Source organism: Salvelinus namaycush, chromosome 10 (assembly GCF_016432855.1).
Source record: "Salvelinus namaycush isolate Seneca chromosome 10, SaNama_1.0, whole genome shotgun sequence".
Taxonomy (NCBI): Eukaryota; Metazoa; Chordata; class Actinopteri; order Salmoniformes; family Salmonidae; genus Salvelinus; species Salvelinus namaycush.
This window is the reverse complement of record NC_052316.1, coordinates 6,317,107-6,340,821: the sequence shown is the minus strand read 5'-3', so window position 1 is coordinate 6,340,821 and position 23,715 is coordinate 6,317,107. Positions and strand designations below refer to the sequence as shown.

The following is a 23,715-nucleotide window of genomic DNA, read 5'->3' as shown; positions in this document are numbered from 1 at the left end:
TTTAAGTCATTTTGGGGGGTATCTGTACATACTTTTCTTACGGAATGTTGTAAAGTAAAAGTTGTCAAAAATATAAATAGTAACGTAAAGTACAGATACCCCAAAAAACGACTTACGTAGTGCTTGAAAGTATTTTTTACTTAAGTACTTTACACCACTGGTTATAGCCCTATTCGGATGGGTATTACTAGAGACGTTGGATTTGTAATTATTATCCAAGGATATGCGTTATTCCAGAGGACGATTCACACAAGATTAGTTCGTTCTTCCAAACTATCTTTTTGTTCAGTGCATTTAAATTGAAGTGTGATCATAATCATTATTTTAGTGATCCATCCATGGTAGAGCTACCATTCTTTCGGTTTTCACTCCAACCCTAATCTAGCGCATCTGATTAATTAATTAGCTGGTTGATAAACTGAATCAGGTGAGTTAGAAGTGGGGTTGGAGCGAAAGCCTACAGGAAGGTAGCTCTCCAGGAACAGAGTTGGAGAGCCCTCACCTATGCCATAAACATGCTAAATGTCATGTAGCTCACCCATTCCTGAAGTTATCAGTCTGAAACTTTGCACAACTACAGTTGCCCTCTTGTGTTCTCCATCTAAATTATCCCCAGCATCCTATCTGACTGTTTGGCTATTCTAGTACATGTGAAAGATGATGCTACAACAATACAACAACAAAACAACAACAGCCAGCCAGGGTTGAATTAAATAGCCTAAACTATAGAAAAACATTTTATTGCACATTTAGGCCTAATTAAACGGATGCATTTGGCGATGTTCAATTTAAATTCACTGGCACAATGAATAATACCTTAATCATACTCCATAGTGATAGCATAATATATACTTTTGGTGAATTTACGAGGCATTGCCAGATACAGATTACCAAAATATAGCCTATGCGCACGGTACTGACTGTCTATCTGCCTGCCCTGATCCTCTCTCTCCCTCGCCTGCTCCTCTTCAGTCTGTTGTGTGTAGAATAGCTCAGGCCACTCATTTATTGTCCCTACATTGCAAGACAAGAAATTGCGATAGCCTACATTGTATGATTACCGATGCACGGTTCTGCCTATGCCTGGTTGTGGCCCCCTATCTCTCCCTCGCTAGCTCGCTCGCTCTTTCTTAGCTGTGCTAGATGCGAGAGTTTGTGTTTTTGAAATATACAAGGGAAATAGTTTCCTGCGTTGCAAACAATACTGAATCTTAAGAGTCGATGAGTCAATTCCCGAAGCTTGACACCCAGAAATGCGAGTCAGCGGGCAGGGACTCGAGGAATCGATTATTTTGGAGTCGACTCCCCACAATTAGATGAGGTGCAGTCAACTTCGCCTGATGACTTGTGTTTGACAGCGACGCTCTGCTGTAGAAAGGTAGGTTACATGTCACGTTTTTTGAAACTGAAATAAACAGGTCATTGTAGGCTATTCTAGTTCTAGAATATTCACTCTACAAAGTTGTTATGCCTCTTTAACATATTTACGGAGCCTATGGGTGTGTCTTCTTTCAGTGGACAATACTTTAAGTGTTTTGCTTGTGCCTAGTCTAGATTAAATGGTATTGTAAACTATTTCTTAATAAATGATCATGTCTTTTTTATTTGAGTCTACTATAGATGTGTTTTGTTTGCGTATTGCTGTTCTTACAGCCTCGTGATGGAATTGTTTTTCAAATTAATTGTGTCAAGCTGTCAAGCTTAGCCTAAAACAATAAGGGTAGAACTGGCAATGGGACCATCCCAGCTACCACATTTGGTTCCTTGTAAATTGTGGGAATGTACGTGTTTGGTTTCCCATTTGTTCTGGGAACTAAGCCATAAGTTTCCTGACCGGTAAAACTGAACGTTTTTTTTAAACGTTCTGAGAATGGAAGTGAATATTGACCTATTCTGGGAGCATACATTTTTAGGTTGCAGGGAGGTCCTGATAACGTTTTACTATGGGTTCTCCGAAAGTTTTCCTGGGAGGTTTAATTAATTGAGAATGGAAATTATAGGTTATTTGGAGGGTTTTGAATCACTTTCACTGAATGTTTCAACAATACTTTTTAGAACACTGCTAGCTTGGTTTGGGTTAACTGTTTTAAAGTCCAAGCACAGATAGGACACAATGAAATTAATTTGCTTTTGCATTAATCATGCAAACACATACATTTTTTTATTGTGGCACGACATCATTGAGATTCAAACCTAAAGCTAGGTTTCCAACCAATTGGCGACAGATTTTAAAATATGCACATTTTCCCACCGGTGATATGTTTCCACCAAATGGACTTGTTGCGGATAAAAGTCAGTGTGTGATGACATAGTACACACAAAATGTACCTACATTTTCATGTACCGAATAAAAAACTGAAGTTCAATGTGTTTCCAGCATGTTTTCAACTCTACCGATAGTTTTGTCACAAAAACTGTTGCGTTAAATACCAAATGTGCCTACTCTGGTCTTGGCACCTGCGCTCTAGCCAACAGCTCGCAGATACAGTGAGGGTAGGCTGTGCGGGTTGTCTAGTCTACATGATGAGATTATTATGGATAAGAGTGAGAATATTTTTTATTTGTCAAACGGCAGTCAAGCAACAATCATCATGTCACCTCAATATTTATTGGAAAGCAGCATCAAGCTCATCACCTTGCACTTTCACCACCCTGTGAAATTGATCATTTATTTCATCTGTTGCCTAATAAACTGCATGGTTTCCCGAGTCGTAGTGGGAGTAACACACACCCTTGCATGACTCCAAATTGACTTTGATATGATTGTTATTATGTATATTTGGATGAAAGATACAGGATGAAAAATACAGAAAAATATATACTTTTAGGAAACGTTCTGTTAAAGTAATGAAATATGAAGAAAATAACATTATTTTGTCAAGTTCCTTAAATGTGTTGAGAATGTTCCATGGCAAGCAATTCCCAGAACATTGTGGGAAGGTAGTATGCAAAATAACCATAGGACAACCACGCTCTCACCAAGCTCTAAGAAACATATGGTTCTCAGAACGTTATGCTAGCTGGCATGTCTATGTTTCCTCAGCCCCATGTTCCCTCAGCGTGAGGGAAATACTGAGGAAACAGAGCTATATTCCCTCAGCCCCATGTTTACTCAGCCATATGTTCCCTCTGTTCTATCTTCTAAACCAGGTGTTAGCAAGCCAAATGAGAGGAAAAACAGATTGTAACCCTGTTTAAGGGGTGGGGGGGGGGGGGGGCAACAGAAAAGAGGCACATTATAGACAGAAACGTGATGGTATGTGAAGAAAAATATTTTTCACATCCTTGAAGTACACAGATCTTTTGGTAACTTGATTCACTGTTGCTTGAATCAATAAATAAGGACCATCAATAACAGATCAGATGTATGTTTATTGTAACACGTCATTTTTGTACTTTGAATAAAACTGCTCCGAGAAAGCTTAAACCATTTTTACTTAAGTAATCTCAGAAAATGCAATTCTGCTGTAATATTGACAAAAGGTCATGGTCATAATGATTGAACATATTCAGTAGGTCCCATACCCTTACATATTCATGGATGCTGAAATAATCCTGATTTTTCTACCTTATAACAATAAACATTTGTGCCAATTTGATTGAAATTGGTTCAGTGGGTACTGAGGGGAAAATGGAGCTGAGGGAACATAGAGCTTAGGGAATTTAGGGCTGAGGGAATATAAGGCAGACCCCCAGGTCATGTGAAAATGATGCAGTAGGCCCTATAGGCTATTTTAAACTGGTTAGGCTACTGTAAATTGACCACAGCCAGATTTATAAAACGATACATTACAGTAAACAGTTCTCATTTAAACAATTTGAAAGCTCTAAATCACTTACATAAAACGGTTGACTGAACACAGCGCATCTGTTGCCAATTTATTTGTTTTCTTTAAAATTATTTTTTATTTAACTAGGCAAGTCAGTTAAGAACATATTCTTATTTACAAAGATGGTCTACTTATCCTGCTGCCCATTCTCTAAAACTGTTGAGCATTGTATGGTAATGTCTAGTAGATGTAGAGACCGATTGTAAACACAGATGAGAGGGCATTGGGCAGACAACAATATCAGATTTCATATTCAAAATGTGATTAACAAACCCAATTCTTGTTATTATGGAAAGATGCTGCTTTCCTAACTACTAGAAATCGCAAGGACATTGAAGACTGGCTACATTAGCGCCATGATTAAGTTTTTCCTGACCTCATGATCTTAAAAGGAAAAACATAACATAGTAATTTAGGCCTTTTAGCGGTGGACTGCAACTAAGGCATACTCCTGTTGTAATTAATAATTGTTGTAATAGTAATTATCGTCTTTAATTTCTCGTCCTCTCTCTTTTTGGTGCACTTATCCAGTGGTAATCGACTCTCATTAGTTGGAAAACAAAATTGAATGAGTATAGAAATGAGGATTATGATAGTGGCTGAGTGCTTCAGTGTAATTACTCTCGTGACTGTGTAGCCTAATCACGGAGGTAGACAGGGAAGACTGGAGCCTGGTTGCAACATCTCCCTCATAATGCATGCCATTTCTCCAAGGAATACAGGTGAAATTTGACCTGATACCGGTTTGCAGCCTGGTCCCAGAAAGACTGGAGGTCTAGCCATAGCTGGAAGGGTCTCATATAGTAAACAAAATCAATAACTACATCTCAGCAACCCCAACTATCTACTAAGCTACTAATATTGAGCTGAACCCTTCTCTCTCTCTGTGTTCAATATTTGATAGGTGAACGTCTCTGATCCGTTTTCTTATTGATATGATCTACTGGCCGCAGTGATTTGGGTTCATACCTTCATTGCATTTAGAACAAGTTCCTCAGTGATAGCATTCTAGGATGTCATTTGGAGAATCTGTTTCCTGTTTTGTACATTTGGGATATTTCAGGTCCAAGCCAAAATATGTTTAAAGGGTAGAATTTGATGGTGCATATGTTTTTCCTGGGGTTGTTTAACAACCATCCTCAAATTTCTGTTAGCAATCACTATTAGCGCCTCCCTTATCATGTCCCCATGATAGTCTCTAATTTTACCGGTAGGTTTTGTAATTTCCATTTCGTTTGATGGCAATCGTGAATGACTAGTAAACTGACCTCTGAAAAGTCAGTTTTGCTGAAGGACATCATTAAGTACATTTTGATGTAGCGTTAACTGCATTTCCTGCCAAGAGATACTACAGGCTATGACAAGGTATGTTTGTATGTTCACTGTCTCCCGCACTATGGACTCCATGGGGTTAAAGTCTCTATCAACCATACATTATAGTTTTCTAGAAAGGCTTGATTAAAGGGATAATCCACCCCTAAAAATCAAAATCATGACAACGATTTTTACATGTTGCTACCAACCTTGTTATAACTGCAACATTAAACATTTGTTCACGAAAAATATTGTTTTTACATAGTGTTATTTAGTAACACTGTTAATCATATGAATTCGTGGTTTGGGGTAGATTTTACCAATATGAAAAAAGATTGCAGTTAGAATCCAATATAACTGCAGTTAGTGTGACGTGGTAAGGTTGGACCAAGGTGCAGAGAAGAGACCAGACGAGGAATCAGTGGTTAAAGATAAACATAATACTTTACTGAGAAACTGTAGCCGCAGGATCGCAGTACACTTGGGAAATAACAAAACAACAAACACTACGTCTCAAATTCACTCAGGAAACGACCGCACATGGTAAACAATTCAAACTTCTGCTACATAGGAAACCAGAAAACGCACCTCTTTAAACAGGGAAACAATCATGAAATAATAAGACACACCTGTGTACAATAAAAGTCTCTAGGGCGGTCTCTGCCGCCCCCTGGTGCCAGGAGGAACCATGACAGTTAAAGTGCAGTATAACTGCATTATGCTGCAAATACTGCCTCCAAAATAACAGTTTTTTTTTATTGCAGTAATTTTGCTGTGTAACTGCAGATAGAGTGCAGTATAACTGAAGTTCCACTGCAGTACACTCCAGTTATTCTGCAATTACAGCATCCAAAGTATCACAGTCAACTGCAGTTAGTGCTCTTTTACTGCAGTTTCAAAACGGCAATCTTTTTTTGTAAGGGGTCTGCTGTTTAAACAGCGTCAGCATGTTAAGATAAGCCAGGTGGCAACAGCCTGATCGCTCTGTTTAATAAAAGTGTAAATGTAGCAATCAGACTGGTTCCACCAGGCTATGGAAAGACTATGACAGACCATTTTTTCAGTAGTAGGTTACATATTGCAATTAAAAAATATATATATGTAACATCAGCTAGCGGTAGTCAGCTATAAGCCTACCTGTATTTTTCATCCTATAGATTGTTCTCCATCTTATTTTTAATAGTAAAGTGAGACATGTTTTCAGCACTTTTATTTCCATGACTGATCAAAACTAATTTACTTAGTTTTGTTTCTTGTATAATACATTATGTACATGAGCTTATACTGGATTAAGCCTACATTTTTGTTAACTGTAATTTCTTTAGTTATGCTCCACCTTTCCCGCCATCTTGGTTCCAATAGTTTATATTTTTTTCTAAGAGATTGTCAGTTGGATATGCTCTCTACAAGGTTTTGTATATCTTCCTTTGAGTCCTTTTCTGACTCAAATAAGATTCCCTCAAGGTTGCTCTGATGTCCAAAAGAATTGAAATCGACATGTTGTGACGTGTAACTTTTAAGTTGCATGTATTTGAAACTATCTACATTGGTCAGTCCAAAATTACTTTTGAATTCTGTCATGGAACTAAAATGTATTTCCTGCTACCAAGTCATTTACGGTTTCTATGCCTTTAGTTTTCTTTACCCTTTATGATAATATTTAAATATGCCAATGACTGGAACAAATTGCAAAGTTCAAGGAAGCTGGAGTCTTATATCTCCCTCTCTAACTTTAAGCATCAGCTGCACATCTATCACTCCAGTATTAATGCTAAATTAGTATTATTTTGCCTCTATGGTCTATTTATTGCCTACCTCCCTACTCTTCTATATTTGCACACACTGTACATACATAGAAAAATCTTTATTTTCTTTTGTGTTATTGACTGTACGTTTGTTTATGTGTAACTCTGTGTTGTTGTTTGTGTCACACTGCTTTGCTTTATCTTGGCTAGGTCGCAGTTGTAAACGAGAACTTGTTCTCAACTGGCCTACCTGGTTAAATAAAGGTGAAATAATAAAAAGTCATAAAAAAATATATATAATTCCAAAAACAAACTTATAAACTCAGCAAAAAAAGAAACGTCCTCTCACTGTCAACTGCATGTATTTTCAGCAACATGCTTGGGCCAAGAAACACGAGCAATGGACATTAAACCGGTGTAAATCTGTCCTTTTGGTCTGATGAGTCAAAATGTAAGATTTTTGGTTCCAACCACCATGTCTTTGTGAGACGCAGAGTAGGTGAACGGATGATCTCCGCATGTGTGGTTCCCACCGTGAAGCATGGAGGAGGACGTGTGATGGTGTTGGTGTGCTTTGCTAGTAACACTGTCAGTGATAACCAGCATGGCTACCACAGCATTCTGCAGCGACACGCCGTCCCATCTGGTTTGCGCTTAGTGGGATTATCATTTGTTTTTCAACAGGACAATGACCCACCACTCCTCCAGCCTGTGTAAGGGTTATTTAACCAAGAAGGCGAGTGATGGAGTGCTGCATCAGATGACCAGGTCTCCACAATCACCTGACCTCAACCCAATTGAGATGGTTTGGGATGAGTTGGACCGCAGAGTGAAGTAAAAGCAGCCGTCAAGTGCTCAGCATATGTGGGAAGTCCTTCAAGACGGTTGGAAAAGCATTCCAGGTGAAGCTGGTTGAGAGAATGCCAAAAATGTGCAACGCTGTCATTAAGGCAAAGGGTGGCTAATTTGAAGAATCTAAAATATATATTGGTTACATGATTCCATATGTTATTTCATAGTTTTGATGTTTTCACTATTATTCTGCAAAGTTGAAAATAAGAAAAATATAGAAAAACCCTTGAATGAGTAGGTGTGTCCAAACTTTTGACCAGTACTGTTTGAAGGACTGCCACTTAAGTACTGTGGTTGTTTTGTAAAGTATAGTGGATGGTGGGGGTCTACTTGGGGTGAGTTGGTCCTCTGAGAGACTGAAATGGGATGTGTGTAGGCCCCACGCACACCTCAGAGAAGTGTTTGATGCCCTCCCAATCCCCCAGACAAAGCCCCTCTCTCACCAATAACCATCGTTACATCTTAGTTCTAATAACAAACAAGGAATACTAATGATTCGACATCCTTTCCTAATCTGTCCAGAACTCATATTCATTTTACAATGAGTTTACATGACATAAAACATGTATAATTATACATTTAAGTCCTTTCTTCTCTCTCTCCCGAACGAACCAAATCCATCCCTCTCCGCCACCTCCTCCCTGTTCTCCCCCCTTTACCCCACCCAAGCCAAGCTTATTCCCACCTCGCACCTTTACTCCCCCTTGCCCCACCCCCAAGCCAAGCTTGTCCCACCCTCCCATCCTTACCCACCCTTGCCCCCCAAGCCAAAACAAATGTTCTCATGCTCTCTTTTTGTCTCTCTGCATTAGACATATAGTAAGCAATAAGTTTGGAACATCAACTTGCAATACAATTGCAGTATCGTATCACAATACAGGTAGAATCTTAAGAATCACAATACATATCGTCTCGGCACCTAAGTATCTATCATGATAATATCGTATCGTGAGGTCCCTGGCAATTCCCAGACAGTTTCCATGTTTTTCATCAGAAACTAGATGTTTGAAAGCAGTAAGTAGTTTGAGGTCAGTCGAGTGTAATTATTCCAGTTTTGGAATAATTACACTCAGCCACAACAGTTCAGCAACAACATATTATATAGTCTCTGCTGAATGGAAGTGTACACCGTTTATGATTCTGTCCTCTGAGGTAAACCGAAATTTCATAAACTTTGTCTACACATTTCTGACTAAGCCAAAATTCTGTCTTCTCATTTGTCAGGGTGAAGAAGAAAGACAATGGAAATCTTCAAAGTGGACTAGTTCCTCCTTCTCTTCTGAAGTGCGTTGGGGATAGCCAAACCTCCTCCAGCCACCATGAACCACTCTAACGAGTCGACCCCACTGTGCTTTTCCATCAACAGTCCCCCCTTCAACTACACCCACACCATTGCTTCCGCCTACTTCTCATCAGTGTTTAGTGCACTGGGCCTCACCTTCAACCTCATCGCCTTTGTGGTCCTCCTGAAGTCCTTCCCACGCACGCAAAGCCAGTCGCGCTCCTCCTTCCTCATCTTCCTCTGCGGCCTGGTGTTTACCGACTTCATGGGCCTCCTGGTCACCGGCTCCATCGTGGTCTCCTTCCACTTCACCCAGTTCAACTGGCGCCGCCTGGACCCGCACTGCCACTTCTGCAACTTCATGGGCATGTCTATGGTCTTCTACGGCCTGTGCCCGCTGCTGCTGGGGGCCACCATGGCCATGGAGCGTTTCGTGGGCATCAATCGGCCGTTCGCCCGCTCGACCAGCATGATGACCAAGTCGCGGGCAGTGTCCATAGTGCTGATGGTATGGGCAGGGGCGGGGTGCATCTCACTGCTGCCCCTGGTTGGCGTGGGGAGCTACCACATGCAGATACCGGGCTCCTGGTGCTTCTTTAAAATTAGCTCCGAGGCAAGCGACATGGCCTTTTGCCTGCTTTTCTCGCTGGTGGGGCTGCTGTCCATCGCCGTGTCCTTCCTGCTCAATACAATAAGCGTGGTGACCCTGGTCAAGGTGTGCTGCAGCCAGGACGCTAGGCAGCGGCGCCGGGACTACGAGGTGGAGATGATGGTGCAGCTCATCTGGATCATGATGATCGCTTCCATCTGCTGGTGCCCCCTGCTGGTAAGTGGCGGCCTATGGCACTCTGTCAACACATGCACATGCGCACACACAATAAAAAGTAAATACAGTGCCTTCAGAAAGTATTAATATATCTTGATTTATTCCACATTTTGTTTTGTTACAGCCTGAATTCAAAATGAATAAAATGGTTAATTATTCTCACCCATCTACACACAATACCCCTTAATGACAAAGTGAAAACATGTTTTTAGAAATGTTTGAAAATGTATTGAAAATGAAATACAGATATCTCATTTACATAAGTATTCACACCCCTTTGGCAGCGATTACTGCTTTGAGTACTTCTGGGTAAGTCTCTAAGAGTGTTGCACACCTGGCTTGTTCAATGTTTATTCTTTTAAAAATTCTTCAAGCTCTGTAAGTCGGTTGTTGATCATTGCTAGACAGCCATTTTCAAGTCTTGTTATAGATTTTCAAGCCGACTTAAGTCAAAACTGTAACTACGCCACTCAGGAACATTCAATGTTGTCTTGGTAAACAACTCCAGTGTATATTTGGCCTTGTGTTTTAGGTTATTGTCCTGCTGAAAGGTGAATTTGTCTCCCAGTGTCTGTTGGAAAACAGACTGAATCAGGATTTCCTTTTTGATTTTGCCTCCACTTAACTCTATTATTTCATTTATTTTTTATCCTAGTCCTTATCCTTTATCCTACAAGCATACCGATAACATGATGCAGCCACCAGCATGCTTGAAAATATGAAGAGTGATGTGTCATGTTGGATTTGCCCCAAACATAATGCTTTGTATTCAGGACATAGTTAATTTCTTTGCCACGTTTTTTGCAGTTTTACTTTAGTGACTTATTGCAAACAGATGAATGTTTCGAAATATTTTTATTCTGTACATGTGTCCTTCTTTCACTCTGTCATGTAGGTTAATATTGTGGAGTAACTACAATGTTGTTGATCCATCCTCAGTTTTCTCATATCACAGCCATTAAACTCTGTAACTGTTTTAAAGTCACCATTGGCTCATGGTAATATCCCTGAGCGGAATCTTTCCTCTCTGGCAACTGAGTTAGTGTCACATCCTGATCTGTTTCACCTGTCTTTGTGCTTGTCTCCACCCCCCTCCAGGTGTTGCCCATCTTCCCCGTTGTATTTATACCTGTGTTCTCTGTTTGTCTGTTGCCAGTTTGTTTTTATTTATCAAGCCTACCAGCAGTTTTCCCTTGCTCCTGTCTGTTTCTAGTTCCAGTTTTCTAGTTTTCCCGGTTTTCACCATTCTGCCTGCCCTGAGCCTGCCTGCTATTTCTGTACCTTGTCACACCACACTGGATTATTGACCTCTGCCTGCCCTAACCCCGAGACTGCCTGCCGTTCTGTACCTTTTGGACTCTGATATGGATTACTGACCTCTGCCTGCCTTTGACCTGTCGTTTTGCCTGCCCCCTGTTCTAGTAATACACTTTTATTACTTTGACACTGTCTACATCTGGGTCTTCCCTGAAACGTGATAGTGAGGAAGGACGTCTGTATCTTTGTAGTGACTGGGTGTATTGATACATCATCCAAAGTGTCATTAATAACTTCACCATGCTCAAAGGGATATTCAATGTCTGCTTTTATGATTTTTACCCATCTACTAATATGTGCCCTTCTTTGTGAGGCATTGGAAAACCTCCCTGGTCTTTGTGGTTGAATCTGTGTTTGACATTCACTGCTCAACTGAGGGACCTTACAGATAATTGTATGTGTAGAGAGATGTGGTAGTCATTTCAAAACCATGTTAAACACTATTATTGCACACAGAGTGAGTCCATGCAACTTATGTGACTTGTTAATTAAGCAAATTTGTACTCCTGAACTTATTTAGGCTTGCCATAACAAAGGCATTGAATACTAATTGACTCAAGACATTTCCACTTTTTTATTTGTAATTATTTCTGAAATCATAATTCCACTTTGACTTTATGCAGTATTGTGTGTAGGCCAGTGACAATACATCTCAATTTAATCAATTTTAAATTCAAGCTGTAACACAACAAAATGTGGAAAAAGTCAAGGCGTGTGAATACATTCTGAAGGCACTGTACAGTATTTATACACGTAGGTCAGGAGAACATGATATCCTCTCAGACACATTTTAATCATCACTCCAGTATTTATACGTGAGAAAGTTTGTAATTTCTAAGCTGGAATCCTTAGCTGTGAAACTGCCACGTCCGTTTTCGATATTACTACAACAAAGATGTTACCTTGTGGAGTCTTTACTACGGGATACTTATTTTTTTTAAAGCTGCGTTAGACAGGATTACCTAGACATACTTACCAGCTCAAATAGACAGAAGCGTGCTATATGGCAGACAATCCAAACTCATCTCTCAGCATGTCCAGCCCACTCATTATATCAGCCAATCATGGCTAGCAGGAAGGTTGCAGGCTTTTTCTGTGGCTTAACCAACTAGGCTCGTAATTTAACAATTTTATTTGTATTTACAGATGCCATACAAGTTTGTTATTAAGGCACGTGAAAGTTCACATGTTCGAGAAGACATTTCTGCCCCCCAAAAAACATTTTGATTTAAAAAAAGTTTACGTTCAAACGGCTCTCCTGTGAAGTAGTGACCTGCAACATACGCCTAGTTTCCTGAAACGGGTCACATGTTGTCTGTCAAGGGTTATTTTAACTTGTTTTGTTCATGTTGGTCATGGGTCACTAATCACGTGTGTGTATATACGTAGCACAGGTGACCAGGAAGGGTTAGCATTCTTATAGAATGCATCTCTCTGCACCTTTTCTACAGGAATGTGTTTTAGAGCTATTTATATTTTATATGCGCAATAAATGGGAACTTCACCTAAAAAGAGTAACGTTTGGAAATCAGATTTTTGTTGTGTATTGGACAGCTCTCTCCTGCGCAAGTGGCTTTTCATAGGAAATCGCCACTCCAACCACCTTCAATCAGATATGTGACCCCTGGGTTTACATCCTGTGCCAGGAGTCAAGACTGAGGCAAAGAAAAAAAAGAATGTTTATAGCATCCCTGTCTTCACTCACCCCACATTGGTTTGGGCTGGTGGGACTGTCCGGACCTCATCTCGAACCTGATCATCCAAATGCCTGAATCATTCATGCCACAATCATAGATGGACTTTTCTTTATTTTTTTGTATTGTTCAATGTTCTTCATCATTAAACTCATTAACTGCACTTGCTTCCTGACTCATCTGCATCTACGTTACAGAATATTGACTCACAGAATGGAAACAGCAGCCAACCGAGACATCTCCCAGATGGTCGGCGAACAGGGATGCCTACTTCACCAACACCACGATCAGCTGGCGCATCTGGGAATGGAGTTCTTCAACGTCTAGATCTTCCCCAAGGGAGTCACCCCCAACGAGCGGAGGATCCTCTACCATGAGTTGACCCAGCGAGCCAGCACCCCAGCCCATTCAGCAGTCTGCCCAGGTCAGCGATGCCCGTTTGTCCCTTCCAGACAAATATGACGGGGCTCCATCCAAATGCTTTGCCTTCCTCCTCCAGTGCTCCCTCTATTTTGCTCATCAAACGGGAGCCCCCAACACTGAGCGCCTACTCCAACCACGGCAGGAGGACCAGACTGCTGCGGAGTACGCCCTCACCTTTAATACTGTGGCAGCATCCAGCGGATGGAATGAGCTGGTGCTCCGCACCTTATTCAGCAGAGGATTGAGTGAGGAGGTCCAGACAGAGCTGGCATGCCGAGATGACACTCTCTCATTGGACGCACTCATCGCGATGGCCATCCGTCTGGATAACCTCCTTCGGGAGCGTCAGCACTCCCATCGCCTATCTCCCTCCTTCGTTGACTGATCTGAGTCAGAGCCTGAACCAATGGAGGTAGGGGCTACACGTATCTCCGCGGCTGAGCGACGCTGTCAGAGACAATTGTGACCAAGAGGGACAGCTTCAACTGTGTCCGCTAAGTTCTAAACCGAGAGTCACTAAAGCAGAGCGACGGTCCAGTGATCATCCGTCTCATGGGGTAGGTCAGGGTGTGAGTATTCATCTTCACTCTCCAACAAACCTTTCTTAGTACCTATTTCAATAGCTGTCTGTCCCTCGTGTTGTTTCCACAGCTCTATTTGACTCCGGAGCCACAGGGAATTTTATTGACCAGGCCCTTGCCTCCTCCCTGAACATCATACCTGCTCTCTTCTCCGTTTCCAGTTCAAGCACTGGATAACCAACTACCGGGATCTGGCACAGTCACACACATCACAGCACTACTCACCATCACCGTGGGAGCCCAGCACCAAGAAAGCATCACCTTCCTCATTATCCAGGCACCCGTACACAAAATTGTCCTCGGCCTCCCGTGGCTTAACGCCACGATCCCACCATCTCCTGGCCGAGGATGGAGATTACGGCCTGGGTACCCAGATGCCGGAAGACCTGCTTTTCCTTACCTTGTGGTTCATGTAGGTTGAGAATCCCGTGGTTTCCCTCCAGGCCGACATCCCAGAGGTTTACCAGGATCTCTGGGAGGTTGTCTCCAAGACTCACGCCACCTGTCTCCCTCCTCTTTGCCCCTGGGACTGAGCCATCGACCTGCTTACAGACTCTGCGCCTCCGCGCAGCCGCATCTACCCCCTGTCGGTGGCTGAAACCAAGCCTATGGAGGAGCACATCCAGGAGGCTCTACAACAAGGTTTCATCCGCACATCCACCTCCCCTGCATCGGCTGGCTTCTTTATCGCAGTGGTGTAAAGTCCTTAAGTAAAAGTACTTTAAAGTACTACTTAAATCAGTTTTTTGGGGTATTTGACAACTTTTACATCACTACATTCCTAAAGAAAAATAAATTACTTTTTACTCCATACATTTCCCTGACACCCAAAAGTACTCGTTACATTTTGAATGCTTAGCAGGTTAGGAAAATGTGGTCTAATTCACATACTTATTAAGAGAACATCCCTGGTCATCCCTACTGCCTCTGATCTGGCGGACTCACTAAACACATGCTTCGTTTGTAAATTATATCTGAGTGTTTATCTGTAAATAAAAAAACTAGAAAATGCGGTTGTCTGCTTTGCTTAAAATAAAGAATATGAAATGATTTATACTTGTACTTTTACTTTTTATCATAAGTATATTTTAGCTTTTTTACATGTACTTTTACTAGTATATTTAAAACCAAATAGTTTTAGACTTTTACTCAAATAGTATTTTACTGGGTGAACTTCACTTTTACTTGAGTTATTTTCTATTAAGGTATCTTTACTTTTACTCATATGACAATTGGGTACTTTTTCCACCACTGCATCTTCGTGGCCAAGGATGGGGGACTTCTTCTGTGTACTGACTACAGAAGTCTCTTCCCCCTCCCATTGGTTCCGGCCTCCATTAAACAGCTGCATGGGGCCCAATTGTTTTTACCAAGCTGGACCTGCGGAGTGCTAACAATTTGATCGGCATCTGAGAGGTATAAGGGCACAAGGCGAGACCCAGATGCAGACACAGGAGGCAGATGGTTTGAGTCTTGATATTTATTCAACAATCCAAACGGGGTAGGCGAGAGTGGTTGTGGACAGGCAATGAAGCTTTTCGTCCTGGGCAGATCACTAGGACAGGATGGCCCCCACTCCAATATCAGAAGCATCAACCTCTACCACAAATTGACGGAACGGATCCGGGATGGATGAGGATGGGTGCTATGGTGAACCAATGCTTCAGGTCCACAAAGGCTCTGTCGACAGCTGGAGACCATGTGAACGGTACTTTGGGAGAGGTGAGTGCAGAGAGGGGGGCCGCCAGGTTGCTGTAACCCCGAATGAAACGGCGGTAGAAGTTAACTAAATCCAGGAAACGTTGCAACTGCACCCTGGATGTAGGTTGAAGGCAATCCACCACTGCTTTCACCTTTCCAGGATCCATTTGGAAATTTCCCTCAACGATGACATATCCCAGAAAGGGAGTATCTGGCTCACCCATCGTCGATGATTCTCGAGGGAGCTCAGGTGGCTTCGGATCCTCTCGAAAAAACAGCCTTCGGGGACTTGCGGATTCCTTCGCAATTGAGCGAGCTACTGTGGATGAACGAGTGTGACCTAGGCCAGACCTCTTCTCGCTCCTGCGTTCCCTTAGACGTCCATCAATTCTAATGGTGAGGGCGATGAGGGAATTGAGGTTCACTGGTAATTCCCGAGCAGCTAGCTCATCTTTTACCACCTAGGATAATCTGTGAAGAAAGGTATCGAAAAGAGACTCTGGATTCCAGGCACTCTCGGCGCCCAACGTGCGAAATTCAACAGAGTAGTCTGCCACACTACGGGAGTCTTGACGTAATTCAATATGTTTTGGGGCCACCTCTCTCCCGGATATCGGAGAATCGAACACCTTCCTCACCTCTGCCATGAAATCCTCCAGATGACGACAAATGTCGGATTGTTGCTCCCAAACTGCCGTAGCCGAGGAGAGCACCCTTCCCGACATTATCGTTCCGAAGGAAACGAAGATGACTTTAACTCAAAAATAAGAGAGCACTGAGAAAGAAAACTCCGGCAGGTACCATAATCCCCAGAATATCGCTCCGGAGGAGGTAAGCGGGGTTCTCGGGGAGCCGGGGTAGGCTGTACAAACTCACCACTAATAGGGAAAAAGTTACTGGGTGGTTGATGGTTCTCAGAGGTGGCAGGCTGCCTATGAACTAACTCCCTGATTTGCTCCATAATAGCCTTAAACCCTTAGTCGTGGCGTTCCGTCAGGGAACGAAGCCCTTCCAAAAGGTCCTGTAGTAACTCTTCATGCCTCCCAATGGTGGCTCCCTGCATGGAGACAGCGTGGTGGAGCTGGTCCAAATCTGCTGGGTCTGTCAAGGCCAGTTCGTACTATAAGGGCACAAGGCGAGACCAGCACGGTATCTGAGCACTACGAGTACTTGGTGATGCCTTATGGTTTAACCAATGCTCCATCGGTGTTCCAGGCATTTGTGAACGAGGTGTTTTGGGACATGCTTGGGCACCAGGTGGTCGTGTATATCGATGACATCCTGATCTACTCGGCCACCTTGGAGTAGAACATCGCCAACATCCGGGTAGTCCTGGGATGCCTCCTGGAGAACCATCTGTATGTGAAAGAGGAGAAGTGCCAGTTCCATCAGGTCGCCATATCCTTCTTGGCATATCGGATCAGCCCGCAATGAGTTGTTATGGAGGAAAGGAAGGTAGATGCGGTCAGGTCATGGCCAGTCCCAACCACCATAAAGGTACTACAACGGTTTTTGGGGTTTGCCAACTTTTACCGCCGCTTCATCAGGAACTTCAGCTCCATCGCTTCTCCTCTCACCTCTCTCCTCAGAGGTGGTCCTCAAAAGTTGGCGTGGAATCCTGCAGCTGATGAGACCTTCCGCCTGCCGAAGGGGCATTTCACCTCCGCCCCATTGCTGAAACACCCAGACCCTACACTGCCCTTCATTGTGGAGGTGAACGCCTCAGAAGTGGGCGTGGGGGCCGTCCTGTCACAACATCAAGGTAATCCACAAAAACTGGATCCACAAGCATACTACTCTAAAAAACTGTCCCCTGCAGAGAAAAACTATGGCGTCGGTGATCGGGAGCTCCTGGCGGTGAAGTTGGCATTAGAGGAGTGGCGACACTGGCTGGAGAGCGCCACAGACCCGTTTCTCATCCTCACCGACCATCGGAACTTGGTGTTCCGAGACGGCTGAACACACGCTAAGCAAGGTGGGCCCTTTTATTTTACTAGATTCAACTTCTAGGCTGAGTTGCAAAGAAAAAGCCATATCTCAGACTGGCCAATAAAAATTAAAGATTAAGGTGGGCAAAAGAACACAGACACTGGACAGAGGAACTCTGCCTAGAAGGCCAGCATCCCGGAGTCGCCTCTTCACTGTTGCTGTTGAGACTGGTGTTATGCGGGTACTATTTAATGAAGCTGCCAGTTGAGGACTTGTGAGGCGTCTGTTTCTCAAACTAGACACTCTAATGTACTTGTCCTCTTGCTCAGTTGTGCACCGGGGCCTCCCACTTCCCTTTCTATTCTGGTTAGAGCCAGTTTGCGCCGTTCTGTGAAGGGAGTAGTACACAGCGTTGTACCAGATCTTCAGTTTCTTGGCAATTTCTCGCATGGAATAGCCTTCATTTCTCAGAACAAGACTGATGAGTTTCAGAAGAAAGTCTTTGTTTCTGGCCATTTTGAGCCTGTAATCGAACCCACAAATGCTGATGCTCCAGATACTCAACTAGTTTAAAGAAGGCCAGTTGTATTGCTTCTTTAATCAGGACAACAGTTTTCAGCTGTGCTAACATAATTGCAAAAGGGTTTTCTAATGATCAATTAGCCTTTTAAAATGATAAACTTGGATTAGCTAACACAACATGCCATTGGAACACAGGAGTGATGGTTGCTGATAATGGGCCTCTGTGGCCTCCATAGGCCTCCTATGTAGATATTCCTTTAAAAATCAGCTATAATAGTCATTTACAACATTAACAATGTCTACACTGTATTTCTGATCAATTTGATGTTATTTTAATGGACAAAAAATGTGCTTTTCTTTCAAAAACAAGGACATTTCTAAGTGACCCCAAACTTTTGAAACATAGTGTATATATTTTATTAAAAATGATGTGCCCTTGTGCCCCCTATGGGCATGACTCCTCCGACCCCATTGACTCACTGGCTGCTAGCTGCAGTTCTGAGACACTAAATCACTGTGGGTCTGTTAGTATTTTTGACATACAGATGTAGGATTTTTAATTGTATCACTCTTTTGTTGCTAAAAAAAATGCAAACTTGTAGTGTATTCAAGGTTTAAAAAGGCTTCTAAAGTTTGATTTCCATTTTAAAATGACAGACTTGATTTGCGAAAAATGTATCAACCCATACAAAACAATATCCATTATTTGTAATACACATAATTCCCATTTTCTGTTGCTGCAGGATTATTTTCCTGCTGTAGCAAACTGGCTCAAATTAAGATCCTACATCTGTGTTAGATGCATCTGGAAAATGCAAATTATTTGCTGAACACATGCCTGGGGAGTAGAGCTTGTTAGCATATCTAGCTGCTCCCAAAAGAGTGTTGTTGCCCTGGTGCTAATGGGACTAGCAATAAGGCTAGAGGCATGCCTATATGGGAGAATGATTGCTCTGTGGATGCTTGGGCCAGTACCTCAGAGGCCCGGCCCAAATTAGCCCAGCAATGTACTCCCTGGGTGGACAGAGTCCTGGTCTCAGACATCTGTTTGTGAATGTATGTGTGTTTGTGTGAAGGCCCAAGCTGCTGCACTTGTGTGTTCAAACTACTGATGACAACTCTCGCTCTTCCTCTCACTTCCTCTGTCCCTCTATCTGTTGTTTTTTATTTTCCCCCCTTTCTCATTGTCTGTCTGTAAATGGTTTGTCTTTCCTTCTCTCTCCTTATTCTGTCCTTTTCTCTCTATGTATCTCCATATCCATCTCTCATCCTTTTCCATCTTTCTCTCTGTCCTTCTATGTCTTATTACTTTATTTTTCTTTGTCTCTCTACCTCTCTCTCCTCCACCCATCTCTCCTCTCCTCCCTCCTTCCCCTTACACTCCACAGGTGTTTATTACAAAGACTGTGTTTTCGGGGAGCCCACTCCGGATCCACTACCTGCTGCTCTTCATTCGCTTCGCCACCTGGAACCAAATCCTGGACCCTTGGGTGTACATCCTGTTTCGCCGCGCTGTCCTCAAGCGCCTCTACCCCCGCTGGGACTGGTCCCGGGGCTCCATAAGGACCCTGTACCCCTCCTTCGTTGGTACCGTCTGCCGGCTCACCCGTGCCTCCGTGGGCAGCGACCCGCTAGGGGGCGTGTCGGTCAAAGAGGAAGGCAAACCCCAGTCATTTAACATGAAGGCTCCACCTTCACCGCCTTGACTGGTGCATTGGTGTTCATCCTCGTCGGTGAAGTTGTTATTTCAGAATCAAAAATACCTTTATTTTACTTGGTGATATGGTGCTGTTAGTGATAGACAACATTTAGAAACAGAATACAGACAACGGAGTTTAAAAATAGTTGACATACACTACCGGTCAAAAGTTTTTGAACCCCTACTCATTCAAGGGGTTTTCTTTATTTGTACAATTTTCCACATTGTAGAATAATAGTGAAGACATCAAAACTATGAAATAACACATATGGAATCATGTAGTAACCAAAACAGTGTTAAACAAATCAAAATATATTTTATATTTGAGATTCTTCAACGGCTGATTTTTAATGTAATATCTACATAGGCGTACAGAGGCCCTTGATGACAGCTTTGCACACTCTTGGCATTCTCTCAACCAGCTTCTACTGGAATGCTTTTCCAACAGTCTTGAAGGAGTTCCCTCATATGCTGAGCACTTGTTGGCTGCTTTTCCTTCACTCTGCGGTCCAACTCATCCCAAACCCTCAAACCCTCTGGGGGATTGTGGAGACCAGGTCATCTGATGCAGCACTCTATCACTCTCCTTCTTGGTCAAATAGCCCTTACACAGCCTGGAGGTGTGTTGGGTCAGTGTTCTGTTGAAAAACAAATGATAGTCCCACTAAGCCCAAACCAGATGGGATGGCATATCGCTGCAGAATGCTGTGGTAGCCATGCTGGTTAAGTGTGCCTTGAATTCTAAATAAATCAGTGTCACCAGCAAAGCACCCCCACACCATAACACCTCCTCCATGCTTTAAGCTGGGAAATACACATGCGGAGATCATCTGTTCACCCACATCGCTTCTCACAAAGACACAAATTTGGACTCCAGACCAAAAGACAAATGTCCACCGGTCTAATGTCCATTGCTTGTGTTTCTTGGCCCAAGCAAGTCTCTTATTATTGGTGTCCTTTAGTAGTGGTTTCTTTGCAACAATTTGACCATGAAGGACTGATTCACACAGTCTCCTCTGAACAGTTGATGTTGAGATGTGTCTGTTACTAGAAGACATATATTTATATGTGCATATTCTTATTCCATCCCTTTGGATTGTGTGTATTAGGTAGTTGTTGTGGAATTGTTAGATATTACTGCACTGTCGGAACTAGAAGCACAAGCATTTCGCTACACTCGCATTAACATCTGCTAACCATGTGTATGTGACCAATAAAATTTAATTTGAACTATGTGAAGCATTTATTTGAACTTGTCCGCTGTAGCAGAGGTAACTCTAGGTCTTCCATTCCTGTGGCGGTCCTCGTGAGAGCCAGTTTCATCATAGCGCTTGATGGTTTTTTTGACTGCACTTGAAGAAACTTGAAAAGTTCATGACATTTTCCGAATTGACTGACCTTCATGTCTTAAAGTAATTTATTTGTGCACGGCCTCTTAGAGGATCTAGATATATTTGCTATCCTCTCTGGATTAAAACCAAATTATGATAAATGTACCATATTACGTATTGGATCACTAAAAAATACACATTTTACATTGCCATGTAGTTTACCAATTAAATGGTCTGACGGTGATGTGGACATACTCGGTATACAAATCCCAAAAGAAAGAAATGATCTCACTCCAATAAATTTTTATAGAAAGTTAGCAAAAATAGATAAGATCTTGCTACCATGGAAAGGAAAATACCTGTCTATTTGTGGGAAAATCACCCTGATTAACTCTTTAATCATATCACAGTTTACCTATTTGCTTATGGTTTTGCCTACACCTAGTGACCTGCTTTTTAAATTATATGAACAAAAAATATTCAATTTTATTTGGAACGGCAAGCCAGATAAAATTAAAAGGGCCTATTTATATAACGAATATGAATTTGGAGGGCAGAAATTATTAAATATTAAAGCATTAGACCTCTCACTAAAGGCATCAGTCATACAAAAGTTATACTTAAATCCAAACTGGTTCTCTAGTAGATTGGTACGAATGTCTCATCCTATGTTCAAGAAGGGCCTTTTTCCCTTTATTCAGATTACACCTGCTCACTTTCGGTTGCTTGAAAAGGAAATAATCTCCAAAATATCTTTATTTTTTAAGCAAGCCTTAGAAAGTTGGTTGCAATTTCAGTTTAATCCACCTGAAAGGACGGAACAAATAGTACAACAAATCTTGTGGTTAAATTCAAATATAGTAATTGATAAAAAAACTGTATTTATCGAAGAAATGTTTAAAAAAGGTATAATTTTTGTGAATGATATCATAAATAGGACTGGTGGAGTAATGTCACACATGCAGCTAACGCAGACATATGGAAATGTCTGCTCTACCCAAAATTACAACCAATTAATTGCAGCATTACCACAAAAATGGAAGAGGCAGGTGGAAGGGGATAAAAGTAAGGAACTTGTATGTCGGCCTTATATTAAAGAACATAAATGGTTAAAGAAAAGTGTGATAAATAAAAACATATACCAATTTCATTTAAGGACCAAAAAACTTACAGCTGTGCCATATAAATTGCAAAATAGTTGGGAAGAGATTTTCGATGTACCCATTCCATGGCACATGGTGTATGAATTGATACGCAAAACAACGCCGGATTCAAAACTTCGAATTTTTCAATTTAAATTATTGTACAAAATTCTTGCAACTAATAGAATGTTATATATATGGGGGATACAATCTTCCCAGCTCTGTAGATTCTGCTGTGAGGAGGCAGAGTCATTAGACCATTTATTTTGGTATTGTCCGCATGTAGCTCGTTTTTGGTCACAGGTCCAGGAATGGTTGAAGAATTGCAACATTTGCGTAGAACTAAAGCTACAGATAGCAATACTGGGGGATTTGAAAAGCCATAGTCAATCAATCAATAATATAATAATTATTTTAGCAAAAATGTTTATTTTTAATTTACAATCTGTAGAAGCTATGAGAATAGGAAGGTTCAAATCTTTTGTGAAGCATCACAGCACAGTTGAAAAATATATGGCAAATAAAAATCCGAAATGGATGATGTTGGAAGATAGATGGGAAAGGTTGAGTGGAGCTGAAGGGTGGGACTAATAACAAGATAAACAATGTAGGGCATACGGGATCTGTGAAATGTGTATAGGTGCGGAGCTATTGTGAAATAGCACAGTTACAAGTGGAAATCAAACTGGATGGACAACAGAAATAGAGGAAGGACTAAGAACAAACAAGAGAGAACTATTATAAAGTAGACTGTGTCTGTAAAATGTGTATAAGATGTATAAATTGAAGGTAAAAACAGAAATGTTTATCAGTTTACTCCAATTGGGGGATCGGTGGTAGGGTTTGCGGGGAATAATAATAAAGGTATACTCTTTAAAAAAGTATGTATGTCTATGTAGGTATGTGTATGTATATATGTGTATATGTATGCATACGTGAATGGATATATATATTTACCCAAAAAAATATGGGGGATTGGAAATGATGCAGACAATTACATTGGAAGCAACATTCTTTCCGCAATATTAAGCTGATCCACCCCCCAAAAAAAAAAAAAAAAAAAAAAAATTATTTGTGCTTATTTGAGCTGTTTTTTCCATTCTTTTACCAAATAGGGCTATATTCTATATACCCCTCCCTACCTTGTGACCACACAACTTATTGGCTCAAACGCATTAAGAATGAAAGAAATTCCACAAATTAACTTTTAACATGGCACACCTATAATTGAAATGCATTCCAGGTGACGGCCTCATGAAGCTGGTTGAGTGAATGCCAAGAATGTGCAAAGCTGTCGTCAAGGCAAAGGGTGGCATTTGAAGAATCTTTGTTTAACACTTTTTTTTGGTTACTACATGATTCCAAATGTGTTATTTCATTGTTTTAATATCTTCACTATTATTCTACGATGTAGGAAATTGTAAAAAATTAAGAAAAACTCTTGAATGAGTAGGTGTTCTAAAACTTTGGGCCGGTAGTGTACATTATATACAACTAGGCAGAGTGAGCATAGAGATAAGAGAATGA

The 23,715-nt window shown here is 41.7% G+C and overlaps 1 protein-coding gene across 1 annotated transcript; it reads left to right on the top strand.

Moving 5' to 3' along the window:
* The first annotated feature begins 1,313 nt into the window (after positions 1 to 1,313).
* LOC120055131 lies at positions 1,314 to 19,911 on the top strand. The gene is made up of 9 exons (XM_039003058.1): positions 1,314 to 1,378; positions 8,966 to 9,849; positions 13,058 to 13,234; positions 13,360 to 13,627; positions 14,026 to 14,147; positions 16,781 to 16,869; positions 17,155 to 17,327; positions 17,385 to 17,506; positions 19,405 to 19,911. The coding sequence occupies exons 2-9, from the start codon at positions 9,061 to 9,063 to the stop codon at positions 19,720 to 19,722; spliced, it is 2,058 nt and encodes a 685-aa protein (XP_038858986.1). The 5' UTR covers positions 1,314 to 1,378; positions 8,966 to 9,060; the 3' UTR covers positions 19,723 to 19,911.
* The last annotated feature ends 3,804 nt before the right edge of the window (positions 19,912 to 23,715 follow it).

Bases quoted from the DNA above. Each gene is read 5' to 3' on its own strand.
- LOC120055131 (XM_039003058.1), top strand. From the start codon at position 9,061: ATGAACCACTCTAACGAGTCGACCCCACTGTGCTTTTCCATCAACAGT. The intron at 13,235-13,359 runs TGAGTTGACCCA...TTCCTCCTCCAG, and splicing joins GAGCGGAGGATCCTCTACCA to TGCTCCCTCTATTTTGCTCA. The intron at 17,328-17,384 runs GTAATCCACAAA...TGTCCCCTGCAG, and splicing joins CGTCCTGTCACAACATCAAG to AGAAAAACTATGGCGTCGGT.